Genomic DNA, 15,382 nt, shown 5'->3' on the forward strand with positions numbered 1-15,382 from the left:
GCTTCTTCGACAGCAATCCCAAACCTGCGACCTGTACCACCTAGAAAGACAAGGGCAGCATGCACATGGGAACACCACCACCTACACGTTCCCCTCCAACTCACACACCATCCCGACTTGGAAATATATCGCTGTTCCTTCATCGTCGGTGGGTCAAAATCCTGGAACTCCCTACTTAACAGCACTGTAGGAGAACCTTCACCACTCAGACTGCAGCGGCTCGCCACCACCTTCTCGAGCAATTAGGGATGGGCAATAAATGCTGGCCTTGCCAGCGATGCCCACATCCCATGAACGAATAAAAAATAAAATCAGCTACTCCTGAAATACACTGATTTTTTAAAATTCCATTATGTGCATTGTATGGAAACTACATTGCTAAAATAGTAACTGCATCAATGCACCAGCCAGTATATCATCATCAGCCATAGCTCAGGAAAAGTTCCCAATAAGAAAAAAGGAAATTTTATTTATATAGTTCCTTTCATGACCTCCAGACATCTCAAAGCACTTCACAGCCAATTAAATATCATGGTAAACAATTTTACAACACCAAGTTATAGTCCAGCAATTTTATTTGAAATTCACAAGCTTTCGGAGGCTTCCTCCTTCCTCAGGTGAATGTGGAAATGAAATCGGCAATTAAATATCATAGTAGGTACAGCACAGGAAGAGGCCATTCGACGCATCGTGCCTCTGCTAACTCTTTGACAGAGCTATCCAATTTGTCCCAATCCCCTGCTCTTTCCCCATAGCTCCAAATTTTTTTTCCCTCAAGTGTTTATCCAATTCCCTTTTGAGAGTTACTATTAAATCTGCTTCCACCACCCTTTCAGGCAGTGCATTCCAGATCATTACAACTCGCTGCGTAAAAAATGTTTCCTCATGTTGCCTCTGGCTCTTTTGCCGATCACCTTAAATCTGTGTCCTCTGGTTACCGTCTCCTCTGCCACTGGAAACAATTTCTCTTTATTTACCGTATCAAAACCGTTCATGATTTTGAATACCTGTAACAAATCTCCCCTTAACCTTCTCTGTTCTAAAGAGAACAACCCCAGCTTCTCCAATCTCTCAACATAGCTGAAGTCCCTCATCCCTGGCACGATTTTTGTAAATCTCTTCTGCACCCTCTCTAAGGTTTTGACATCCTTCCTAAAGCGTGGTGCCCAGAATTGATCACAATACTCCAGCTGAGGCCTAACCAGTGTTTTATAAAGGTTTAGCATAACTTCCTTGCTTTTGTACTCTATGCCTCTACTAAGGCCCAGGATTCCATATGTTTTTTTAACAGCTTTTTCAACCTGTCCTGCCGCCTTCAAAGATTTGTGTATGTACACCCACCAGCTCTCTCTGTTCCTCCACCCCCTTTAAAATTGTACCATTTATTTTATATTGCCTCTCCTCATTATTCCTACCAAAATGCATCACTTCACACTTCTCTGCATTAAATTTCATTTGTCATGTGTCTGTCCATTTCACCAGTCTGTCTGCCTCCTGAAGTCTGTCACTATCCTCCACATTGTTTACTACATTTCCGAGTTTCGTGTCATCTGCAAACTTTGAAATTATACAAAAAACTTTGAATATAAATCAACGTTTGCGGATGACGCGAAACTCAAGCCTAGGTCATTAATATATATCAAAAAGAGCAGTGGTCCTAATACTGACACCTGGAGAACACTACTGTATACTTCCCTCCAGCCTGAAAAACAACCGTTCCCTCAGTAATCTACGATGCATCCCATCTGGACCGGGTGACTTTTCTACTTTGAGTACTGCCAATCTGTATCTATTTTTATCCAATCCAATATTGTTACTACCTCTTCCTTTACTGCTACATTGGCAGCATCCTCTTCTGTAGTGAAGACTGATGGAAAGTATTCATTTAGTGCCTCAGCTATGCCCTTTGCCTCCACAAGAGCTTTTTTTGTCCCTTTTACTATTTATATGTTTATGAAAGACTTTTGGGTTCCTTTTTATGTTAGCTGCTAATCTATTCTCTCATACTCCCTTTGCCCCTGTTATTCCCTTTTTTAGATCTCCTCTGTACTTTCTGTATTCAGCCTGATTCTCTACTGTTTATTATGAACCTTACATTTGACATAAGCCTCCCCTCTCTTTTTCATTTTAATCTCTATATCTTTAGTCATCCAGGGAGCTCTAGCTATGGATGCCCTTCCTTTCCCCCTCGTAGGGATGTGTCTACTCTGTACCCAAACCAACTCCTCCTTGAAGGCCTCCCATTGTTCAATTACTGTTTTACCTAACAATTTTTGATTCCAATCCCACTGGGCACAATCCCTTTTTAACTCTCTGAAATCTGTCCTCCTCCAGTTATAAACAATTTTACAACACCAAGTTATAGTCCAACAAATTTATTTTAAATTCCACAAGCTTTCGGAGGCTTCCTCCTTCCTCAGGTGAACGGTGTGGAAATGAAATTTTCGAATCCTTCGCATTTGAAAATCACAGAACAATGCCTGGTGATTACTGCCCGTTGCCAAGGCAATCACAGTGAGCAGACAGAAAGGTGTCACCTAAAAGGCCACCGAATATACAAACCCCCCCAAAAAAAGAGGAAAAAAATATTTAAAAATTATTTGTTGGACTATAACTTGGTGTTGTAAAATTGTTTACAATTGTCAACCCCAGTCCATCACCGGCATCTCCACATCATGGCTCCTCCAGTTAAGCATTTTTGAAAAAGTACTTTTGAAGTGTAGTCAGTGTTGTAATCTAGGATATCGTGGCACCCAATTTGTGCGCAGCAAGGTCCCACAAAAAGCAATGAGATAAATGATCAGATAACCTATTTTAGTAATGTTGGTTGAGAGATAAGTGTTGGCTAGGACACTGGGAGAATTTCCTTGCTCTTCTTCGAATAGTACCATGGGATCTTTTATGTCTACCTGCGAGAGCAGACGAGACCTCAGGTTGACATCTCATCTGAAAGATGGAAACTCCGACAGTGCAGGACTGCTCCCTATTGCACTGATGTGTCAGCCTAGATTATGTGTTCAAGTCTCTGGAATGGGGCTTGAGTCCACAACCTTCTGACTTCGGGATGAGAGTACTACCACAGAGCCAAGGCTGACACCTAAACATGAAACAGCTTATAGCGGTGATTCTAGTTGAGAAAACAAAACCAATAAATTGAAAAAAGGAAACTGTGGAGATAAGCAAGATTAAACTATGCACACCTGTCCCACAAAAACTAATTAAACAAACAAACCACACAGCAGAAAATGAATAGGTAATAGCCCTGAAGTACTGGACTGTGTATAACACAGGGGAAATGTTGCAGTATTGATTTCTGTTGCCCTGGAACATTAAAGGAAAAATACTGTGATCTTAGGAAGAACAAAATTGAGAAGCAAGTAGGTAAAGTCGAACCATTTCCAACTTTTTTTAGAAAAAAACTGGATATAAATGTGGATTATTACCACAGAAAAAGGAAATCTTGTATCTCCGAAACAAGAGAACCAACTGCAGAGAGAAACTGATGAAGAAAAGATTCTATCCAAGACTGAATCAACAGACCTGTCAATCAAAAGGTTGGTTACACTTGCAGCAAGAATGGAATAAAAATGTTCAACTCCGATCTACCTATTATGTATTAAATTTGGTACACGAGGTGTAGGTTTCATTGAATAAGGTCTTTCATTATGTACTTGCAGTATCAATTACTTATGGATGTGGTGCTGTAGTGGACCTTTTCAATGTTAAAGATGTCACTTTTTTTACACAATAGCAGCTATTTTATAGTTTATCATGGATAAAGGGAAGAGAAGTGGAAAAGGAGAGATAGAAACAGCAACACAAAGACATTAGGGACCGGTAAGAGAGTGACCATGCTCTCTGATTTACAGTGTGCACCGCCATGAGGGATCAACTAGTTATTAAATTTGGAGTATGGTGCACACGTTTTATTGAAAACTCATAAGTGAATTCTCGTACCTGTTACTTATGTAAATAGTTCAGTGGTAGGTATTTTCAATGTTAAAGGTGTCACATTGTGCAACACACAATGGCTGCTATTTTTTTTATAGTGAAAGTATATAATTTGTGATTACACAATCTAGCCACTGTGCTCCCACAAAGTGCTCAAAAGGCTTTCTGCAATTTCTTTTTCACCTGCCACCATTTTTTCTCAGTAATTGAAATTTCTAATGTCCAAAATAAAATTGAACTAACATTAACATAAGCACTTTCTCTCTTCCCACACGCAACTTAATATACTTGCTGAAGTTTATTGAAAGAAATTATAAATTTCACAATAAACTGGTTAAATTTATCCACCTCAGACTTTACCAAGGGGATGATTTTAAACCCCAAGAACGGGTGGGTTGGGGGTGGGTGGGAGTTGAAAATAGTTTTTTGGGTCGCGACCGCAACCCGGCTTTATTTCCGATGGCGCGGAAAAGTACAAGCTTTGCATTGGGAATGCAAAGTCCAAAAATTTTGTGGTTGTGATCCAAAAAAACAAACTATTTTCAACTTCCACCCGCCACCATCCCACCCGTTCTTGGGGTTTAAAATCACCCCCCAGAAGTCTGGGCTGGGACGATATTTTTCCGAAGAACTGTGGCTGTGAACTGAATTTGGTTGCACTGTCTGAACATGTGCAGTATGCACACAATTTCTTATGATGCATCAATACTGTTCAGTCACATACAGAATATTTTACCTTAAGTTCTAGCGCTTTCTACGCAGTAGATTTTATTCACATAATTTTGAAAAACAAGAAGACAAATTTCAAAAGCTTTTAGGTAAAAATTATATATTTTAAAAAAAATGCATAAGCTGTGTGGGGGAAAAAATGACACTTCTGATTGTACACCTGTTGTAGCTTTTATTTTGTGTTCAATAAACAACACCAACTTGCATTAAATATAGCGTCTACCAATGTCGTAAAACGTCCCAAGGGGCTTCACAGAAACGTTATCAAACAAAATTTGACACTGATCCACATAAGGAGATAATAGGACAGGTGACTAAAAGCTTGGTCAAAGAGGTAGGTTTTAAGGAGTGCCTTTAAGGAGGAGAGAGCAGTAGAGAGATGGAGAGGTTTAGGGAGGGAAATCCAGAGCTTAGGACCTAGGCAGCTGAAGGTACGGCTGCTAATGGTAGAGCGATAAAAATCAATGATGTGCAAGAGGCCAGAATTGGAGGAGTGCAGAGATATCTGAGGGCTGTAGGGCTGGAGGAGGTTCAGCCTCCTGAAATAGGCTGGCTTAAAAAGGGAGTGGCAAGGCCATGGATGGATTTGAAGACAAGGATGAGAATTTTAAAATGGAGGTGCTGCTGTGCCGGGAGACAATGTCGGTCAACAAGCACAGGGGTGATGGGTGAATGGAACTTGGGTGCGAATTAGAATATGGGCAGCAAAGCTTTGGATGAGCTTAAGTTTACGGAGGGTGCAAGGTGGGAGGCCTTACAGGAGAGCATTGGAATAGTCGAGTCTAGAGGTAACAAAGGCATGGATGTGGGTTTCCGCAGCAGAGAAACTGAGGCAGAGGTGGAGACGGACGACATTATGGAGGTGGATGTAGGCAGTCTTAGTGATGGAGAGGATATGGGGTCGGAAGCTCATCTCAGTCAAATGAGATGCCAAGGTTGCGAACGGTCTGGTTCAGCCTCAGACAGTGGCCAAGGGGAGGGATGGAGTCGGTGGCTGGGGAACGGAATTTGTGGCGGGGACCAAAGACAATGGCTTCAGTCTTTCCTATATTTAGTTGGAGGAAATTTCTGCTCATCCAATGCTGGATGTCGGACAAGCAGCGAGACAAATCAGAAGCATTGGAGGGGTCAAGCGTGATGGTGGTGAGGTAAAGGTGGGTGTCGTCAGTGTACATGTGGAACCTGACATGTTTTCGGATGATGTCGCCGTGGGGCAGCATGTGGATGAAAAATAGGAAGGGGCCAAGGATAGATCCTTGGGGGACTCCAGAGGTAACGGTGCGGGAGCTGGAAGAGAAGCCATTGCAGGTGGTTCTCTGAGTACGACTGGGTAGATAAGAATGGAACCAGACGAGGGCAGTCCCACCTGGCTGGACGACGGATGAGAGACATTGGAGGAGGATAATGTGGTCGACTGTGTCAAAGGCTTCAGACAGCTCGAGAAGGAAGAGGAGGGATAGTTTACCACAGTCACGTAGAATGGCATTTGTGTCTTTGATAAGGGCCATTTCAGTGCTGTGTAAGGGCGTAAACTTGATTGTAAGGGTTCAAACGTGGAGTTGCAGGAAAGATGGGCTTGGATTTGGGAGGCGACAATATGTTCAAGGACTTTGGAGAGCAAAGGGAGGTTGGAGATGGGGCGGTAGTTCGCAAGGACAGAAATGGGGAGGATCTGGCTCTGGCACTTGGCAACTACAATCTTTTTAACCACTGTCAATCGCAACAGTCTGCACGAGAAGAAATCAGCAGTAACACTTTGAAAGCTGCTACGCTCTAGATTCCCCACTCATCTGTTGCCGTAGCACATCTTGTACACAGGATAAAATAGCAATTATCATAATGAGCTGATCTCATTGAATCTAGTGAGGTCAGTTCACTACTCTCCCAGAGTGGGAGCACAGGTATGCACCACAATCTTGTGACCATTTTCCCTGCAATCAAGTAGTTTGCCCTAACATTTTCCAAAGCCATTTTTTGCCAAGAGTTTCCAAAATAAGAGTACATTACAGTAACTCCCGTAGACATCTTTCTCTCAAATTACTGTACATTTAAGGAATGTGTACAAATAGAAGTATAGGCCCTTCGAGCCTGCTCCGCTATTCAATATGATCATGGCTGATCCTCCATCTCAATACCATATTCCCGCTCTCTCCCCGTATCCCTTGATGCCTTTTGTGTCTAGAAATCTATCTAGCTCCTTCTTAAATATATTCAGTGACTTGGCCTCCACAGCCTTTTGTGGTAGAGAATTCCACAGGCTCACCAACCTCTGAGTGAAGAAATTTCTCCTCATCTCAGTCCTAAATGTCCTACCCTGTATCCTGAGACTGTGACCCCTCGTTCTGGAGCCCCTAGCCAGGGGAAACATCCTCCCTGCATCCAGTCTGTCTAGCCCCGTCAGAATTTTATATGTTTCAATGAGATCCCCTCTCATTCTTCTAAACTTGAGTGAATACAGGCCGAGTCGACCCAATCTCTCCTCATATGACAGTCCTGCCATCCCAGGAATCAGTCTGGTGAACCTTCGCTGCACTCCCTCTATGGCAAGTATATCCTTTCTTAGGTAAGGAGACCAAAACAGCACACAATACTCCAGTTGTGGTCTCACCATGGCCCTGTATAACTGCAGTAAGACATCCTACTCAAATCCTCTTACAATGGAGGCCAACATACCATTTGCCTTCCTAATTGCTTGCTGCACTTGCATATTTGCTTTCAGTGACTGGTGTACAAGGACACCCAGGTCCCTTTGTACATCAACATTTCCCAATCTATCACCATTTAAATAATACTCTGCCTTTCTGTTTTTTCTTTAATTGACTTTATGTTGCAATTACTTTAGTCATTAACGTACTGAACTGAACAAAAATGCATAATTAACCAGGGTCTGAATTCAATTCTTATTTACCTTAAAATAAGTTTTATCAATAGCTAAAAGCATAAAATTATTTTTCTGTATTTTGTGTTGTTTGATCAGCTGATAAGAAGTGAGACTGACAGCTGACAGAGAAGTCAGAAGCCTAAACCAGTCTGTCCTGCTGCCTGAAGGGTGGCAAAAAGGCATAAAATTTTCTTCAAAAATTCCTTAATTTGGTTTAATATTTTTTGAATGATATTTATTTGAACTGTCATTGATTCTATATCAATTCTTTTCAGAAATATATGGGGCTGAGTGGTTATGGCACCAGAACCAGCATGGATCAGTGGGTCAAATGGCCTGTTCTTGTGCTGTGCATTCTGTGTAATTCTACGTAATGTTTCAATGTATTTCTAGCAGCAGCATGCCAAATTATTACTAGAATCAACACACATGTGCTATTAAACCTTTGTGACTCTACCATGACCACTCATTATTCCATATGTACTTGACTGGATCAAGTGTAGAGTTCATTGTGCAGTTACTATTCCATTTGCATTCGTTATTGTTAGCTTTATTTGACCTTCAGTTATTCTACAATTAATTGAATGCAATTAATCTGTTTCACTATTCGATGACTTACTTATCAGATAGGTGAAATGTGGACTAATGGCCCTCGGTAGAAAGGAGGTTCTTTTTAATTGGAGGCATCGCAGCACTTACCACTGCCTGTGCTCTCGCAATTAAGAACAATTTGGAAATGCGGTTTTTACTATTGTCTCCTTGATTGGATTTCTGAACTACCAGACATTACAAATGACAGTACTACCTAACATTATCGGTCAGAATATAAAAAACACACAACAGCCAAATTACCTACTCTGAGAAATGTTAACAAGGCTCATCAATTTTCCAGATTTTTTTACATTTGTTTCACTTATATTCTTGGTACTACACAGCTAAAAAGGAATTGCTCTTACAAAGTGCACCTTCCTACATCTATTTTATACAATTATAGTCTTCTCAAATCACCACATCAACACTAGAAGGAATTATTTTTCTTGATTAAGCGCCCACGGTTCTCCAGGGATGAAACAAAGCGAACAATTAATCTTTCTGTATTTGTCCTCTGAAGCAACTACAGAACTCAAATGTAAGATAGCAGAGGTACCTGTTAGCAAGCAGACTGCAGTAATTAGACTTGGACTGAAAATGAATGGGCTCCAGTCAGAGACCTTAATCTGCTGAGGGTTTCTGGCAGGGGTAGGGTCATACTGTTAATGGACCCTACACTGGAAATATATATATATTTTTAAATGACTAAACAGCTACAAAATAATTAACAAGGTCTGGGAATTAATATGAACTGGACGATCAGAGAATTAGCAAGCGAACCAAACAGGAGAAACTACATTAATCTCCAGAGTTTACTGGTTACAAATTATTTAATGAAATTAAATTTGCAGTTCCTGTTTGTGCTGACTGGATCTGAGCACTAGTTAATTTAGCTATCCACACATTGGCGGGGGCGGGGAGAAGCTTGCTTTAGTTATGCAAACAGGAACATTTAAAATTGATAATATAACTAGTAATTAATATGAATTGGACAATCAGATAATTAGCAAGATAACCAGAAAAATTTGCATTAATCCTCACCGGTTACTGTTATAAAATCTTATATACTATAACCAGTAATCAAATTCTGCTATATTGGTCATCAAAATAGTTCTACTTTATATAAAATTAATCATGATTCCTAATCCTCATCTGATGATCAAGAGGAACATTTCTTTGTAAATCTTCTGCCTGAGTGTAAGGGTTCTATGTGAATCAGTTTGGGCTTCAGTTCCCAGTGGGCTTGGGGTAACAGCAGAAAATTCACCCTAATTCAGCATTAAATTGGCAATCTTAGAGAAGCCACAGGAAGGCTTGTATGGAAAATGAAAAATATCACCCTAATGCAGTAGGGGTTGCTCTGAAGAGGTTGGAGCTGAAGCACATTGTTGGGACAAGGCATGATTTTAGTTCGGAGCCGGGAACCCAGTGCGTCCATGGATATTCGCGTGGGGAATCTGGAAGCCAAATGAGTGCGTCGCAATCTGCGATCTCAACTCAGTTGGAGATAAGTTTCCCACGTGCCAGGCAGCCAGATTGACAGGCTGGCTGCTTGTCGGGAGGGAAAGGAGTCACCAATCGGAGAGGGAGGGAAAGAGAGATCGTGGGCTCTGGAAGAAATCTATATTAATTTTACAATATTACTAGGTTTGGAATCCCACTTTTCAAGTCAATCCAGGTTATATATTTCATATCGCAGATTCATGATAATATTAGTTTACTCTTCAAACTTTATTGAAACAGCAGCAATCCTCAAAAAGTGCCTTTATTTAGATAGGAAATATTTCCACTTAAAACCGCAAGCAGCTGCAATACATGGCCACTTTTGCTTATTATTTATGAGGGATGTTGGTGCTGGGAAATGAATCACCGAAATCAAGGTCCGAATTTTATCAACTATATGAAAGTCTAAATTCTGGCAACTTGTATTCTGACATTTTTGTGATTTCTGCTGTGCTCATCAAGATGAGGCATGTTAGTGCTTGCAATTGGAACATTTTCCATATCAGGCATCTGTTGAAATTGTAGGTGGAGGGACGTGGACGACAAAGGTGGGCCTTTGAGAAGATCGGGGGGGCTCCACCATCGGGTAGTGGGCCGATCACGCCAAGTGAGCTTGTTGGGCCTGGATGAAGCACTCCTGCTCCTCCTGGCCCACAAGCAGTGCAAATAAAGGCACTTACCTCATGGATCCGGCCCTTCCCGCCTGCTTTCACCTGACGTGAATCAGAAGCGATGGGAAACCTGAACAGGTAAGGTTAAATTTGTTTGGCATTTCTAAAACACAAAAAATTAGGTGCCTCAACTATCGCAATGAGGTACATTGCCCTTTTAAGTATCGGCCCACTGGCTTTGATCTACCTTGACGTTACACATGGTAAGTAGGAAAATACAGCCTCTCTCTTGCCTGTCTCTGCTCTTTTCGTGTTGCTATTTCGCTCTCTCTCGTTTCTCTCTCTTGTTTCTCTTCTCTTAGCTCTTTATGCTTCTCTCTATCTTCTGCTTGTCTCACTATCCTTTTTTTCGTTCCTTCCTGGTGGAAGCTTGTGGGTGTATGGTATGGTGGGGAAAGGAGCATTTGGGGTGGGGGTAATGGGGCAAAATGTGGCCCTCAGCAGCTCCCTTCTCATCCCTTCCACATCACTCGTACTCCCCCCTCCCCCTCCACTTTCATTTGTCCCCTGTCCTTCACATTATAACTGTCCATTCTCCCTCCTACCACCCTCTCACTCCCATCACTACCCCTACCTCTTCCCCTTTGAGCTACTCACACAAATGCTGTATTCCCCCCTTCCCCCTTGCTCTGCTGTCATTCATCTCACCTTTAACCCTCCATCCAGGGAAGGATTAGAGGGGAGCTGAGGAAAAGAATTTTCACCCAGAGGGTAGTGGGGGTCTGGAACTCACTGCCTGAAATGGTGGTAGAGGCAAAAACCCCCATCACATTTAAAAAATACTTGGATATGCACTTGAAGTGCCATAATCTACAAGCCATGATGTGGAGATGCCGGTGATGGACTGGGGTGGACAAATGTAAGGAGTCGCACAACACCAGGTTATAGTCCAACAGCTTTATTTGAAATCACAAGCTTTCAGAGCTTTGCTCCTTCGTCAACAAGCTGTTGGACTATAACCTGGTGTTGTGCGACTCCTTACAATAATCTACAAGGCTATGGACCAAGTGCTGGAAAGTGGGATTAGGCTGGATGGCTCATTTTCGGCCGGCACGGACACGATGGACCAAATGGCCTCCTTCTGTGCCGTAAATTTTCTATGATTCTATGATCTACTCTTTCTTTCCTCACACAGGTGTGTGGCCAGAAGCCCCCTCATATTCAACCACTTTCTCGTCCCCCTTCAGCAATGGAGTGAAAGCCTTTCCTATGCATTTATGCCATGGGATGTTAAGGGTTTTGATGGCTATATCTTTTGCCATCAATGAGGCCATGCCAAAAATGCTGCACCCTTTTGCCTTGTTGCCTCCCTTCAGTGAGGAATCAAAGCTGTTTCTTTTGGCAAACAAGGTTTCTGTGACCTGCTTGATGCATTGGTGGACCAAAGTCTGACTAATGTAGCAATTGTCACCAGTGATGGCTTCGAAGGATCCAATGCCATAAAAGATCAATGTTGCGGTAACGTTCACAGCAATGAGAAGAGCTGTCCCTGTGCTAGATACTACCTTCAGGCCAGTAAATAGCACAACTCTGTCGCAGCCTCCTTTATGCAGTGGATACAACAAAGGCAGGCCTCCTTAGCCATGCCAAAGTAATTGTTTCATGGTGTGAAAACTTGGCCCAATTAGGCTCCAGATGCTGAGACGCATGTTCACCTGTCTGCCTTCCCTCTGCCTGAAGTCTGCTCTGTCCTCTAAATGAAGGTCACCCAATGACAGGCCCAGTAGAATACCTGGACCGAGTGTCATAGATACAAGTGAGGTTGGCAGCTGCTGGCAGTAACAATGATGCAGCTAGAGGTCTTTGCAAAAGGAGTCCTGGATTGTCAAAATTCAACAGTAAACGGCAGAAAAAAGTAATGCAAAAAATACTGCAGAAACAGAAGTATGACCAGTCAAGGTAGCAAAGTCAGGCTTGCAAAGAAATTTGTAACCCTATGGAATGGAAGCCTGGTAGTGAATAGCATGGAAGCTGAGAAGTGCCCATTTTATGTCAGTGAGCAGCACAGAAAGAATGGGGAGCCCTCTGCTCCACCATTGGTGGCAGAGCCTTCAGCCATCTTGCCCAACTCTCCCTAAAAATCTCCCTCTCTACTTTTCTTTAAAAGTCTCCTTAAAACAGATCTCTTTTGATAAAGCTTTCAGTTACCTTTCAAGTCCCCACAAAAGCTTAAAGTCTATTCATTTCTTCCTCTTTGAAGCACTTTGGGATGTTTTTTCTATATTGGTGTTGAGGCATATGTGTGAATGATGGTGTACAGTTAAGTAACTAACTGGAGGAGAAGGCTCCATGAACAACCCATCCTCAACGATGGTGGAGCCCAGCACGTGAGTGCAAAATATGTGGCTGAAGCGTTTGCAACCATCTTCAGCCAAAAGGGCCGAGTGGATGATCCTTCTTAGCCTCCTCCGGAAATCCCCACCATCGCAGATGCCAGTCTTAAGCCAATTCATTTCACTGCACATGATATCAAGAAATGGCTGTGCGCACTAGAGGCAGCAAAGGTTACAGGCCCGGCTAACATCTCGGCTGTAGTGCTGAAGATCTGTGCTTCAGAACGAGCCGTGCGCCAGTCAAGGTGATCCTATACAGCTACAACATTGGCATCTACCTGACAATGTGGGAGAAAGGTAGGGCAACTAAAGCCAGAGCTCCCTGGATGACAAAAGAGATAGAGAGTAAGATGAAGCAGAAAAAAGGGGTGTATGACAGATGTCAGGTTGATAACACATGTGAGAACCAGGCTGAATATAGAAAGTTCAGAGGACAAGTGAAAAAGGAAATAAGAGGGGCAAAGAGAGAGTATAAGAATAGACTGGTGGCCAACATAAAAGGGAATCCATAAGTCTTCAATAGGCACGTAAACAGTAAACGGGTAGTAAGAGGAGAGGTAGAGCCAATTAGGGACCAAAAAGGAGATCTATTCATGGAGGCAGAGGGGATGGCCGAGGTATTAAATGTAAAGGTGAAGTACCAAGGAAGAAGATGCTGCCAGAGTCTCAATAATGGAAGATATAGTTGAGATACTGGATGGGCTAAAAATTGATAAAGAGGAGGTACTAGAAAGACAAGTTGTACTTAAAGTAGATAAGTCACCCGGTCCGGATGGGATGAATCCTAGATTGCTGAGGGAAGTAAGGGTGGAGGTACTGGCCATAATCTTTTAATCCTCAGATACGGGGGTGGTGCCAGAGGACTGGAGAATTGCAAATGTTACACCCTTGTTCAAAAAGGGTGTAAGGATAAACCCAGCGACTCCAGGCCAGTCAGTTTAACCTCGGTGGTGGGGAAACTTTTAGAAACGATAATCCGGGACAGAATTAGCAGTCACTTGGACAAGTGTGGATTGATAAGGGAAAGCTGGCATGGATTTGTTAAAGGCAAATCGTGTTTAACTAACTTGGTAGAGTTTTTTGATGAGGGTAGATGAGGACAATGCGGTTGATGTGGTGTATATAGACTTTCAAAAGGTGTTTGATAAAGTGCCGCATAATAGGCTTGTCATCAAGATTGAAGCCCATGGAATAAAGGGGGCAGTAGCAGCATGGATACAAAATTGGCTAAGCAACAGGAAGCAGAGAGTAGTGGTGAACGATTGTTTTTCGGACTGGAGGGAAGTGTACAGTCGTGTTCCCCAGGTATCTAGGACCACTGCTTTTCTTGATATATATTAATGATTTGGACTTGGGTGTACAGGGCACAATTTCCAGATTTGCAGATGACACAAAACTTGAAAATGTAGTGAACAGTGAGGAGGATAGTGATAGACTTCAAGATGGTATAGACAGGCTGGTGAAGTGAACGGACACATGGCAGATGAAATTTAATGCAGAAAAATGGGAATTGATCCATTTCACTAGGAAGAACGAGGAGAGGCAATATAAACTAGAGGGCACAACTCTAAAAGTGGTACAGGAATAGAGAGATCTGGGGGTATACGTGCACAAATTGTTGAAGGCAGCAGGGCAGGTTGAGAAAGCAGTTAAAAAAGCAAACGGGATCCTGAGCTTTATAAATAGAGGCATAGAGTACAAAAGCAAGGAAGTCATGATGAAGCTTAATAAACCACTGGTTCAACCACAACTGGAGTAGTGTGTCCAGTTCTGGGCACCGCAATTTACGAAAGATGTGAAGGCCTTAGAGAGGGTGCAGAAAAGATTTACTAGAGTGATTCCAGGGATGAGGGACTTTACTTACGTGGATAGACTGGAGAAACTGGTGGTGTTCTCTTTGGAACAGAGAAGATTGAGAGGTGATTTGATAGAGTTATTTAAAATTATGAAGGGTCTAGACAGAATAGATAGAGAGAAACTGTTCCCAATGGCAGAAGGGTCAAGAACCAGAGGACGTAGATTGAAGGTGATTGGCAAAAGAACCAAAGGTGATATGAGGAAAATCTTTTTTATGCAGCGAGTGGTTATGATCTGGAATGCACTGCCAGGGGGGGTGGTGGAGGCACTTTCAATCATGGCCTTCAAAAGGGAACTGGATAAGTACTTGAATGGAAAATAAAATCAGGGCTACGGGGATAGGGCGGGCGAGTAGGATTAGCTGGATTGCTCTTGCATAGAGCCGGCACAGACTCAATGGGCCGAATGGCCTCCTTTTGTGCTGTAACCTTTGTATGATTCTCTGATTCTATGTCCCACCACAAAAGGTAGGATAAATCCGTCCTGGCCAATAACCGCTCTATTGGTTATCCAAATCATCATGGATTGAAAATTGGTTAACGGACAGGAAACAGAGAGTAGGAATAAATGGATCTTTTTTGGGGTGGCAGGCAGTGGGGGTACTGTGGGGATCAGTGCTTGGGCCCCAGCTATTCACAATATATATCAATGATTTGGATGAGGGAACCAAATGTAATATTTCCAAGTTTGCTGACGACACAAAACTAGGTGGGATTGTGAGTTGTGAGGAGGATGCAAAGAGGCTCCACGGCAATTTAGACAAGTTGAGCGAGTGGGCAAATACATGGCAAGTGCAGTATAACATGGATAAATGTGAAGTTATCCCTTTCGGAAGGAAAAACAAAAAGGCAGAGTATTATTTAAAT

The 15,382-nt window shown here is 42.5% G+C and overlaps 1 protein-coding gene across 4 annotated transcripts in view; it reads left to right on the forward strand.

Moving 5' to 3' along the window:
- LOC137320977 (sorting nexin-24) overlaps window positions 1-15,382 on the forward strand; it is a 246,321-nt gene that overhangs the window by 128,180 nt on the left and 102,759 nt on the right. Inside the window, exon 5 of one of the 4 annotated variants that reach the window (XM_067983031.1) lies at window positions 3,413-4,871. The exons of the other annotated variants lie outside the window; for them this stretch is intronic. Within the exon in view, the coding sequence (XP_067839132.1) occupies window positions 3,413-3,640 (228 nt within the window). The 3' untranslated portion in view covers window positions 3,641-4,871. Of the gene's footprint in view, window positions 1-3,412; window positions 4,872-15,382 lie in introns of those variants that run through there. 4 annotated transcript variants of the gene reach the window in all.

Source organism: Heptranchias perlo, chromosome 4 (assembly GCF_035084215.1).
Source record: "Heptranchias perlo isolate sHepPer1 chromosome 4, sHepPer1.hap1, whole genome shotgun sequence".
NCBI lineage: Eukaryota > Metazoa > Chordata > Chondrichthyes > Hexanchiformes > Hexanchidae > Heptranchias > Heptranchias perlo.